This window comes from Lissotriton vulgaris, chromosome 1_1 (assembly GCF_964263255.1).
Source record: "Lissotriton vulgaris chromosome 1_1, aLisVul1.2, whole genome shotgun sequence".
NCBI lineage: Eukaryota > Metazoa > Chordata > Amphibia > Caudata > Salamandridae > Lissotriton > Lissotriton vulgaris.
In genome coordinates, this window is record NC_141685.1 from 1,955,134,849 (window position 1) to 1,955,147,772 (window position 12,924).

Consider the following 12,924-nt stretch of genomic DNA (forward strand, 5'->3'; position numbering starts at 1 on the left):
GTTTGGGTATAAATGATTGATGGTGTTAAGTTTGTGCATTTGGTTTGGGGGTGGTCTGTGACAGGGTTGGTTTGACTGTTTTGATGTTCGTGTTTTCTGAACAAAAAGTAATACAGATTGGTTATTAAAAAAAAAGAACTGAGTCTTGTCTTCTGCAACATTTACTGTGTATGGAAATGATTTTCAAAAACCACACGGCACACCCTCCAATAGTCATAAAACCACAAAACTCCTAGATGGAATGCACTTTACTTCCACTTGTACTGATATAAACCATTTCAGAATGCCACACTGAAAGAAAATGTCTTCTAATCACTCAGAACCACACACGAAAAAACGTAAAACACTATCATACTTTTTCTCCGGTTTACTTGATGGCATTCCAAAAGCCATGTAAAAGTGTGTGCAGACCAAGAATGTGGAACAATGCCACAGCAATGGTGGAGAGAGCCGGCCAAATGCAAATAGCATAGGATGGCAATTAGAGTAGAGTAAGAACAAAGCATGCCATGAACATGGGTCGCAATATTTTTCTGTCTAATTTTTGGAGTGACAGTCTTTAAACTACAAAAAAAACATAACACACAGGACATTTGGAGCATCTAAAAAAGGAATCCCTGCGCCAATGTGTTTTACTTTGTATTTAGCACCAAATGTATTTTCAATGAAGTAGACACAAACAAAGTGTGCACAGCAAATCAATCTAAGAAACAAGTTTACGACCAGTCAAATGGAATGTGTGGTTTAGCCAGAACATCTTGGACAATGCTGTGCCCTAGCCCTTGAGCCTTCAACTTTCCCACCACCCGGGCTTCTACGCAAAGCAAAACATTAAAACAACTATTGAACTACTACATTTTGGCTGAATAAAAAGATTGGGAGGTGCTTAGGCGAGAGACTGAAAACCTAAAATGGTAAGGGAAGTGAAAAGACTGACAGAAGCAGCGATTGTGTTTCCAGACACCACACCCTGCAATGTGTCTCACTTTGATCTTCAGGCACTCACCACCTCTCAATGCAGACCTCTGCGCTGACTGAGTATCACACGCAAACTATGAACCGAATGGTCTTGAGCATGGCCATAGAGGAGAGATCTCAAGAGCAGAGAAAGAAAGTGAACCCCGATGTAATAGAAGGAAGTAAGTGGTTAAAGTGAAAGAGAACCTATGGTAAGATAGAAAAAGAGAAACGGACTATGGGTTGAAAGCGAACCTGTACAATGAAAAAGATAGATGATGGAAGATGTTTAAAATAAATGTTATAATCACACAATGATGCAGGATACATGATAGAAACAAAACATATGTATGCCATTGGACGCAATCAATTTAATGCCCCGACAAGAAATGGGGTCTTCTACTGGCATCTCATTTAGTGAGTATTCAAATAAAATGAAGCAAATACACCATTTCTGGGGTTCGTGTCTTGATGTTTATTGGGACTTTCCCAGTTGTACTTCTACCCACTGTATGTTCTACAGCAGCATTTACACGGGCCCGGGTCTTCAAATTAGCAATTTCAAAAGAAGAAATCCTATAATGCCACCTTCAGCTTTTCCTGTGTTTACAAGAGGAGAACGAAAGGGCCTACCTCTGCTCCCCTGCCCATTGAGTTTAATCATCGCCATAGATGGTGAGGGAGGCGCGTAAACATACACGGCAGCACATCGATTACTAGCCTGTCTCTCTGGGAAGCACCCTTCTCCCTTTCAGACTGCAGACTACACACTCTTTCATTACCAAACAGACTCCACCTAATTGGGAAAATGGTTTGTTATCAAGATAATGCAGTCCTAGCTCAGGTTTACAGCAGATTGGAAAGTTGTCTAGAGGCCTTCTCTATCAGAAAAGTGAGGACATTAAAAGATGAAAAGGAGAGGAGCAATTCACCTTGAAAGAACTGTCAACTCTGTGACATTTGTTAAATGTATGATTCGCTAAGAAAACACAAAGAAAGACAACTGACCTAGTATACAACAAAAACCACAGACATGGACCAAGGAATGCTAAATCTTGCTGGGAGGACAGAATTTATCACTCACAAAAAAGGTACACATATGCTTCAGTAAAACGTTTAAAGTCAATGCATTAATACCCACATCAATGTTTTTTTTCTTAGTGTGGTGACCCACTTGCAGTGGCAAAAAGTATTTGTGCTTCTGAGTAAGGGGCTTTTGGGAGTGGCAGATTAATAATGTATATCAACCCATTTTGCTAGGTGTGTGACAAGAAGCTTGTGCTTGTTGGGCTTGGCCATAAAAAGCTGGAGAGCAACTGAATGGCTCTTTAGGGCAACAAATAATACTTTCCTTCTTGTCCATGGTTTCAAGTCCCATCTGTGACTCAGACTTTGCACGTCGCCGCTCTCAGCTGACTCATGCGCAGTCTGTTTGTAATGAACTCAAGGTTTCAGAACTGTCACCAGAGGATACATGTGCATAACACTAAACGTGTGTCATAATTTGTGGTACTTACCATAGATGGACTGAGGACCCTTTAGTCGTGGATTTGGCACCATTTTACCACTCTCTATGTGTCTTTCCCTCAGTACTGAGCTGAGGCTCTACAGCTGGGCACAGCGAGAGAACCCCGCTCCGCTGCCCTACATGCATAGACAAATGTAGTTTTAGCTTCAAGCACTGTTAGTTATGCTTTTTAGTGGGGACCTGGTTAAAACTCACACTTCATGAAAAAGGGAAAATGAAAACAAACTGTGAGGCGTTTTTCATACTGGATTATTTATAGCTGAAATGAAAGTTGAGCAAATTATTTGGCACATACTTGGGTCACACCTGGATTTAATAGGCTCTCCCTAGATTAAACCGAGTCTCAGGAGACTAGGCTCACGTAGTGACAGGGCGTGAGGAAAGTTATAGGGAGCACCAGGGACTCCACGGCTGGAAGGAAGTCGAAAGCTTAGAGAACTGAAGCCAGGGAAAGTGCTAGCTAGCATATCCCACCTCACCCACTGCCAACTGCTGCGTCACCGGTGAATGAATGAGTAATGAAACTTGAGGCTGCGCCTCGTTCCCACATGTGTGCACCACGCGCTGTGTGTTCTTGAGCATGAGCCTTCCTGTTCGGCTCGGTCATGGGGCCAAAGAGTATCCTATTGAGACTGGGTGGCCACCTTTTCTGAATGGGTCTGTAAGTCACTAATTGTTTGGCCCAGTAAGCCAGTTAAAAGATTATGCTGGACTTTTCATTCAACAGGAGAATGTGCATATATTTGCCAATTCATCACATGCTCGTGTTTATTTTGTAAGACTAGTCTTTTGGAAACACACAGAATATCCAAGCAGAGCACACCACTGGTAAGTACTAACAACTGTGGATGATTAGAAATCACTAAGCCAGTGAATTGATTATTTGTATCCAGTTAGGATTAATATTTTCATTCAGCCTCTACACCCATTCGTAGACAACAAGAGTGCCAGTTCTCAAAACTAGACAGACAACACTAAAGAGTTTTTTCTGCTGAGCAGTGAACCAAATGTTGACAGCGAGAAAGCAGCAGAGATATTTAACAGGATTCTGGAATGAATTTCCTTTTAAGATGCATGAACCATTGGGTGAAGAAAACCACAGCATCAGGTCGTTTTGATTGGTGTAGGTCGATATTCAGATCAAAGGCAAAGTCAAAGTCTCTGAGTGAAGTTTGATGAGCGCTTGGTTATGGACAGTTCAGTCAATCTGATCATTCACTCTTTGAACCCCCAAACTCAAACTCCTGATTAAAGTTCGACATTTACTATTGCCAGGAGCTTGATTTGCCTGAACTGTACCATGAGATAAAATGGGGTTTGGCAATGCCCCGCGGGTAGGGAGCTAGATGAAGTATTTATTTATTTATTTATTTTAAGAGTTTTATATAGCGTTGTCTAGACCCGGAGGTATCAGAGCGCTTTACATGAGGTTCCACAAAATTACAAGTTTACAGTCAGAAAGTTTGAAGTACTGCACAATTCTGCAGTAAGAGCAATTATTAACTTGTCTAAAACCACACACGTTTATGGAGTTTGAGGAAGCCTGCACTGGCTCTTGGCAGCAGACCCTATACGATGAAATGCTCTCCCTTCTGGTACCCCAAAACACTTCGCAGCACTGCTTTTCACTGCCTTAACCACAGCCTCAAACTATACTGCTCTAAAAGAATGTTGAGATCCACAGGCAAACGTCTTCTGATGACCCCCAAGAATTTACGGAAAAAGGAACGTATGAAATTTGTTTTCATGACGGCCAGCTCTTTTTGGACCTCCTTAAAGGTATCCAAGAACTCATTGCTTTTAGAGAGCGTCTTAAGAGGTTTTTATTTGTGTACAACTCGCTGGATCAGGTTGAGTACATTCTTAATTGGTGTGTTTTATAAATACTGAACTAATATGCAAAATACAAATATATCTGTTATAACACTCTAAAAATAAAAGTTTTCATGGAAGATTTCTATATAGCTCTTTAAATAGCATCACATATCGATTCGCACTGGCTCACTGCAGAGTGCTTGATTAACTTGCTGAACTATAGGGACTTTTAAGAGGCAGCCATGCTTTTGCAAACACAGCAAATGTATTTTGTTACTTGCTGTGACATACTCATGCCATCTGACAGCCGCTTCTTCCACACGTGGTAAGGTCAGGGTTGACATGGATCCCAAATGAATTCAATAAGGGCTGGTGATCCCCTATCGCCTTTATTCCAGACATCGCACTACCCTCCCCTTCTGACAAAAGACAAGACGTGTAAATGAACTGTAACAAGCTCCTGGAATCATTACTGACTCAATGTGCATGACTGCAGGAATTCAACTATTCAATACCAGAAAATCCACCCAGACCTCCCCCTTTCTGAGGCCCTGTCACTGATTCACACTCTAATGAGGAGTAAGCTTGATTAGTGCAGTAGCTTACTAAATGTTCGCCCCAGCAATAAGCCCTCTTCCAAAGGGCAAAATCATCAATTTCACATCCAAAACCATATACGCTCTACTGCGACCCTCACCAACCTCGTCATACTAACACTGCGTGTCTGCCAAACACAGGGCTGACTCTTTATTATCTATCGTTGTGTACAAAGCTATGCATTGTGAGGCCCCAGCAACCTATCAGAGGTAATTGCATCACACACTCGTTCTCAGTCATCACCATCATCGATGGACCTCTACCGGCTAACTGTACCTAAACCCCTTCACTTCATCACTATTCATATCTTGACCACTGCCCGGAGCAGCCTCTACAACCAGCTCACAACTAGACGATGCCTTATCTCAATAATCTGGAAAGACCGAATAAACCAGAGTGATTTGAGCTGCTTCATCAAAGCTCCACCTAATTATTCAGTATATGGGATGCAACTCACTCTTGCGAGTCGCACTGTTGTGATCTTCTCGTATGCAATGTGCATGTGCGCTTGGTAAGTGCACACACCAAGACTGACAAAATGAAAAAAGTAGCTACCATCTTGGGTAACTTTTGGAACCAGCACACCATGCAAAAGAGCCACCCTTCTGTCCAGTGAAACCCAGAGCACACTGGTGAGTGGCAGCGGCATCAGAATGGTGGCCGTGACTGCCTGCATCCAACAGATGCTGAAGTAATGCTGCTAGACCTTAATCAGACCCCTTCATGTTCAGGTCTCAGAGTACAATAATGTGGAATAAATGATTCACACATTCAGACCCTCACTTGTGTGAGACAGACATCAGAACAGAAAAGTAGGCAAGTGCACAACCCTAATTTCAATGTTAGCTTATAAGCCTACTTGTTTAAGTTCATTCATAAAGAAATTAGCCCCGCCCACCAGACTGGATCTTTTACTGGTGGCGTGAGATGAATTCACTCCCTGATGAAGAGCAGATTTATTGCTCGAAATGCATTGGAGAATTAATCATGTTGAAGTGAAATCTTATGTTTACTTGAAATAATGAAAAGAAATAACACATGGATGAAAATTGGAATTGAAATGTGATTGCTATGAAATCATTGAATGAATACAAATTCAATTTGTGAATGAACTTGAAGCTTTCTGTTGATCACTAAAGGAGTGCCCCACTAGGATTTGTAACCAATTCTTTTTGGAAACACACAATCGTGACAGACATCAGAACCCCAGGGCCCGGCAAAAGGGAGGAGCGCACAATGTAGGTATAGCCATAAAGCCAATTAGTTAATGTAGAGAAATAGCACTCTCGGTACCACTGTCAGACTAAAGTATTGAAATATTTCATAAAGTTGTGCCTTTATCGAACAACCACAATCTATGAGAAGTTATCAAAAATGTTTTGTGCTACAACAGGCAGGGTAAACTGTTGCCTTGGGGTTAAGGAAGGGTACGTAGAGCACATACAGCTGCATCCACTGCACCCAAACCTACACACTTCTCCAACACCGGCTAATATACTGGCAGTGACACGCCTCCTGCAACTTGACCAGACCGAGTGTCAGAACCTCATGCATCCTACCTAATGCTTCCCATGCAGGACATAGTACAAACACACATGCTGAACCACGTGCATAGGTTCCTGTAATTACTCTTGACAGTTTGAGCCCTAAGATACCATGGTAGGGACAGTTGTGTACCTACACAAATGCTAATTAACATATGCTCCTAGTTCTATGCTATTTAATATATAAAGCTGTATATTTTGGTAGAGCTTGTTCTTGAGCATATCTTTTTTCTATGCTGGCACGGAAACACATCCATACGGTGTACTATTTGTGTGACATTACTATGTGTGATTACAATCGGACTGAGTTGCACTGCTTGTTGGACTTATTGGGTCAATGTTGCTGGATAACAACAGCTTAAGATAAACATAAAAAAATCTAAAATTATTTTTTTTTGGTAGCAATTGATTTCAGTTTGCTGGAAAGCTGAAAGAACAAAACTAGACGTGCTTGACTTTTGTAGTTACTGCAGCATTTATCCCAAAAGTCCATCTAGCTGGGACTGATTAATACTAGGTATGAAGAGGACTGCCAGTAAAGCAAGGCCACTCTTCTGTACTACGATGCCAAATATGGAAGGTGGTCACTTTTTGCTGAATGTACCACTACAGACAAGGACCAACATTTAGCACATCATCAATGGCCCTACGGTGCTGGCAGGATTCAACTCAAGCTGCAACTCACTGATGAGGCCCAGCAAGCCTGAAGCCAGTTCACAGTTGCTTTTGTACCCGTTCAGAGGGTTCGGGCCTACCAGTTTGGGCTGGGATTTTCCTCTTGGGCAGGAACAAAGATCATTTTTATAAGGTTGGATAGGGACGAGGAGAGGCACAGTGAGCAAGAACAATGGGCTAGAATGCCTCATAGAGTAATTATTAGCAGCTGAGATCAATTCAAGTGTTCTATTCAGCACTTTTTTGTTTTTCCCAATGCTGTATGTACACCATTTGGTCAAGGTTTATTTTCCTTGACTAGACATATGTCAATAAAGTAGCCAGACAATTAAAATACCTCCCTCTTTGAACCAAAGTTCTGATGGCACCAAGCAAGAGAAGCAAGTGAGACCAACTCACCCCAGAAGAGCTCCTTTGTCTCTTCCATGCAAGCATTTATACATTCATCCTTTCACTCTTCAATCCTTTAATTGATAGCCACGATTTCACATTTACTTTCAATCATCCATTCATTCTTTCATCATTCAGTCTTTAGCCATTCCATCCATCCACCAACCCATCTATCCTTTCACCCACCGACATATCCTTTCACCCCACACATCTTTTCATTCAATCACCCACCCATGCATTCTTTCACAAATCTGCCCTTTCTCATCTACCATTTTACTTGTCCTTTCATACACCCACACATCCTTTTATCTATCCACCTTTCATCCATTCATTCTTTTAGCATTCAGTCTTTAGCCATTCCATCCATCCACCAACCCACCCATCCTTTCACCCACCGACATATCCTTTCACCCCACACATCTTTTCATTCAATCACCCACCCATGCATTCTTTCACAAATCCGCCCTTTCTCATCTACCATTTTACTTGTCCTTTCATACACCCACACATCCTTTCATCTATCCACCTTTTTGCTAATCCTTTCGCCCACCTCTGAATCCTTCAACTCATTGACTCTTTCACCTACCCTTCCTGACATCACACATCTTTTCACTTACCCACCCTATCAGATATCCTTTCACCGACCCACACATCCTTCCACCCACCCACCCATCCACCTGTTAAAATAGAAATATTGTTCTTATTTAATAGAATGTAACGTTCTGAACTTCACATCTACCTCAACTCGCAAATATGGAGTCAGACAGGCCCTAAGACCTAGGCCCAGGATTACTGATTGATGGGTCACAGGTGGGAGGGTGCGTAGCTGGCAGCCAAACACTTGGGCAGGAAACTCTTACTCAATCCCATAGATAGGTGCCGTGACATTTCAATGGTCAGGGGAGATTGCCTCAATAAAACACACACGGCTGGAGGGGTATGCACGCTCCTAAAAACACCATAAAGTCAGATGCCACATCAGGACCTAGCACACGCAGTGATCATGCGCTTGCCATGCTGGACATCTGGACAAGTTATCCACTGGCCACACGGTGTCCACGCAAGGTCGAGACCCACCTGTAGTAACCATTTGACCATTCATTTATGACTTCAAAGTCAGCAACCAACATTCCTCACCATATATGGTATGCCTCATACTTTTATAAGATGTTGTGTTTTGTATAAAAGAAGGATGTTTGCTGATTGTAAATTGAGACAGTCCTCAGACCACGTGCCTGCAACTGTTCTCCCAGCCATGATTAATTAAACAAACTGTTCCTGTTTTGCCAGACGCCTCTTGTCTTCTTTTTAAAGGATTTCGAACTCAAGCAAAACACCTATCCTTTCACACAAGCATGCATCCTTGAACACACCCTCACATTCTTTCACCCTTCCACGCATCATTTCATCCATCACTCTTTCACCCATCCTTTTACCCATCCATGCAGCCTTTCATCAATCCATCCTTTCACCCACCAGTGCATTCTTTCACAGATCCATGCGTTCTGTCGCCCACCCACCCTTTAACCCGCCCACACATCCTTTCACCCACCCACACATCCTTTCACCCACCCACAAATCTTGTCACCCTTTCACCCATCCTTTCACCAACCCATGCATCCTTTCACCCATCAACAATTTCACCAATCATTCCTTTACATCTTAAATCCTTCTTTCCCTTTTCTAACAACCCATCTTTCTTTAGCGTTATTAACTACCTTTTGTGTGCCGAGTTGCAGACAGAAGAGGTCTCTCAAGAAGCCCACCCCCACTGTAGCTGCTTAATGATGCCCCTGCAATACATCCTGTATATATGGTTGTCTAATGCAGTTACTATGGTTCTGACGCAACAGTGGATGAAACATAAGCACTTATAGTGTGCAACACAAAAAAAAACAACTTTTGCTACATTGGAGGCACTGGACACAAATCATAGCCAGAAGTTCTATCCAAGACTTGCAATCACAAACATGGCCGAACACATTTTGCACAATTTAATTTGTGGTTCGTGATGAATTCTTTTCTGCAAAACCACCCCACCCTACTCAACATTAAGTTGCTTGATTAAGTGTGCCACGAGTCAAACCAATACAAATTAATAAAAAGAAAAAGCAAGTCTCATTAAAAAAAAGTTACCAAAACAAAATCACCACTCACTTTTCTTGGCTTGACTTTGTCGTGGTAGTCGTACTGAAAGATGCCTTTGTAGCTGAGTCCGAGCCACCAGGGGATTCCTTGCTTATCCTGCAGGGTTCAAAAGAATTTTATGTAGGAAAGTGTCTAATAATGCAGTCAAATAGGAGTTTGCAGAGGTTTTTGGAGTGGAAGAAAACATAACAAGGCAGCAGGGCTGGGTGATACATGAGAAACCTACCATAAATCTATCCAAGCGACAGCAATGAAACCGAACAGCCTCCCAGTGACAGGACCTGCCAGGCTGAGAGACGGTGTGTGCATAACATAAGTTAAAGTAATGGGACACAGCCGCCACCACATTTATTACCACAGCACTCTGATTTACTGCCATGAAAAACCAAGACACTCTGGGACTTCAGTCAACAGAGGAGGAGGCAGCGTTTCACAAAATGGAATGTTCTAAATGGTAAAACTATTAGTCTGAAAGAAGTCGAAGCACATAAAAATTCAGTTTCAGATCGCAGCTCCCCAAACATGCTAATTATTGCATTTTTGCAGGGTTAATACCCCAGCTGGGATTTGTGTCCCTTCTTTAGCTGTGATTGATTGTGTGAGGCCCACAGACCCGAGGGTAGGCAGTTGTCTCTTAAATAAACAGCGGGTCAGGCCTGGAAAATGGAGGCATGTAAGTGATCACGTGTAACGGGGCCACCGAACCTTCCCTGGGCTGACTTTCCTCCAGCTGGGTTTCATCCTCGTTCAGGCAGTGTGATTGTTGGGAGCAGTCTCTGCTGCCTGGCGCGCGTACACACACACACACACACACACACAGACACACACACACACACAGACAGATACACGCACACTGCCCTCCTCACTTTAGGCACGCACAAGATATGGACAGGCCTTGCTTCACTTCGCAGGCCGTTCTCGTGCCCTCAATACAGGGCCTGTTCCTATGAAGTGGCAGTAATTGGAGTGCGATGAGGAGTTGAAACGTGTTGAGGAGGTTATATCGGCATTGAAGGTCCACAAGCTACCGAGGACCGCTGGATCACAAGATGGCGCACACCCACAGTGACGTGTTCACACGGTGTACAGGGGAGTAGCTAGATATGTTCAGAACACTCTGTATGCAGCATCTGGGCAGATGACCTACGGGTTCATTATCTTTGTTGCTCAGTTGGGCAGTCAGAAAAACACGGTCGGGGTGGGCAGTACTCATGCAGAATCGTTCATTTGTGTGCATGGTTTGGAGATACAGGAGTGATTGGTGAACTCCCTTAACAAGCATTTTGTTTGTCTCATTTCACCACACACCATTCGGAGATGACTCATTCTTGGGCCACGAAGACAATGCAGCTATGTCATAGATGAGGTACCGAGGAGAGGGGTGCAAGAGAGTTCTGTGGGCTCACCTGTGGGATACAATCCCTGCTCAGTTCTGCTGCTTGCACACTCCTCCACCAGTGGACTTTAAGGTTTGGTTGGTGTATAAAACTAGACGGTAGTACCAGTTGTAGATTACGGTTTGTTATTATGATGCCGCTTCGAGATTGCATAATATGCGAAACTGCCACTAAGTCGAAAGGTAACTTGAAGTAATATGAAGGCACTTCTGTGAGGTCACGGGGGTTAAAGTGCTTGTGACTTCGCACCCACTAACACTATGATTTTGGTGAACGAATGCCACTGCTGGGACCTCTGGATCAACCAAGCTCCCAGGCTTGGGACCAGACGCGTCCTGTAGGCCCTGCGCTGTTCAGAAAGTAGGGAGCTGCGAGTTCCTGTTCCGCTTTTACTCCAAAACACTTTACTAGTCAGTTACCCTATAATAGCAGAGATCACTTAAAAGACCCTCCACTGTGGCAGAGTAAAGAAAGAATATGAGGGGGTGGAGGGTGGATAAAGGTGGTTAAAGTCTGCAGCTTACAAACTCAAAACCTCACTTGTGACCCAGGCAATCATATCTTTAATATTGCATCTGCACTGACGTATATCAGCATCTCACAAGCTATGTGGCAAATGTACTTTTAAGGGATGCGTTTCATGCTTTGCTGCGTTCATCGAGAAGGACTGGGCAGCCTCCATCCTAGGTCCTTTAAGGGGGCCAGTTTCTTAATATTTATCTTAAAATGCAAGCAATATTCGCCCAAAGCCAATCTCCAAAATCAGTTGAACCCGTCCTTCTCCCCATCACACCTACATACCTTCACTGCATAGTAATGCACTCCATAAGTAGGCAGGGACTCAACCACGCTCATATAACTGCAAAAAATAAGCAAAGGAGAGTTAGCAACCCCATCACGCAACAGCGTCAGCGCAAATATTTCAGATTATTTGGACAGCAGGTTTTTATGGAAAGATGGTAGCTGGCAGACATTACACCGCAGACACAGGAAGCGCCAGAAGTCTGGTTATGCGCTTTAGTCACAGAATCCTGTCGCTGCACTTACTTTACAATGGCCTGTCCGCGGCTCTGACCAGACAGCTTCTTGTAATGCTCGATAACTCTGTCCTCGCTGAAATGGAAGAAGAAGGATGGCAGCTTTAATAAACGGCTATATGGCTGCTCACATCTGCAAAGAATATTGCACATCTGGAACTGCATGAAAGGGATACGTGGTGTATGGGCGATTCTTGGGCTATGAAGGACTTTCATGGACCTCCCAATGGCACTTGACGGAGGAGGCTAGGACATGCCAACTTTAAGGACAGGGAGGTAGAGATTGCAAAGTACATGCATACTTTGTGGTTACATTAGTGCATCAAAGGGGCGGACATGCTGCAGCAGCACACCCACCTTTGTCTGCTGCAATGGCAGCCTCTACTGACCCCATGGGGTGGGACACACTAGGAACCTGGAACAGGTGAGCTGCACAAATCAAGCTAGGTGACCCCAACATATGGCATGATGAAGAAGGGTGTAGTACTTTTGCAGCGTGCCTTGAATTTGTGAGGATACAGCTAACGCATAGCCAATAGTCTGGTCTAGGCAAGCCAATGTGATGATTCCTTTATTTTATTTTGTATTTCAAGAACATGCCAAAAAATTAAATCAGAGAAATAGAAAATATGCCATCACCTAAACATGGCCGCCTTATTTTCGCAACACAAATGTTAACTTTAAAAACCATTTACCAATATGGCTGTTTTACTCCTAATGTTTTTTAAATCAACATGCTTTTTTACTGTGCCATGCATTTTCTTATTAAGTAGAGAATAACAAACTACCACCTAACCAAGTATTTCATTCAGAGGCAGCTACAATGTTACAATGTC

General features: G+C 43.2%; 1 protein-coding gene across 10 annotated transcripts in view; it reads right to left on the reverse strand.

Annotated features, from left to right (window-relative positions):
• The window catches only part of FRMD4A (FERM domain containing 4A), an 814,406-nt gene that overhangs the window by 112,337 nt on the left and 689,145 nt on the right, over positions 1-12,924 (reverse strand). For all 10 annotated transcript variants that reach the window (XM_086919678.1, XM_086919676.1, XM_086919675.1 and 7 more), the window contains exons 9-11: positions 12,099-12,164; positions 11,853-11,910; positions 9,664-9,750 (exon numbers count right to left, since the gene is read on the reverse strand). In XM_086919678.1, coding sequence (XP_086775804.1) covers positions 9,664-9,750; positions 11,853-11,910; positions 12,099-12,164 — 211 coding nt within the window. The remainder of the gene's footprint in view (positions 1-9,663; positions 9,751-11,852; positions 11,911-12,098; positions 12,165-12,924) is intronic.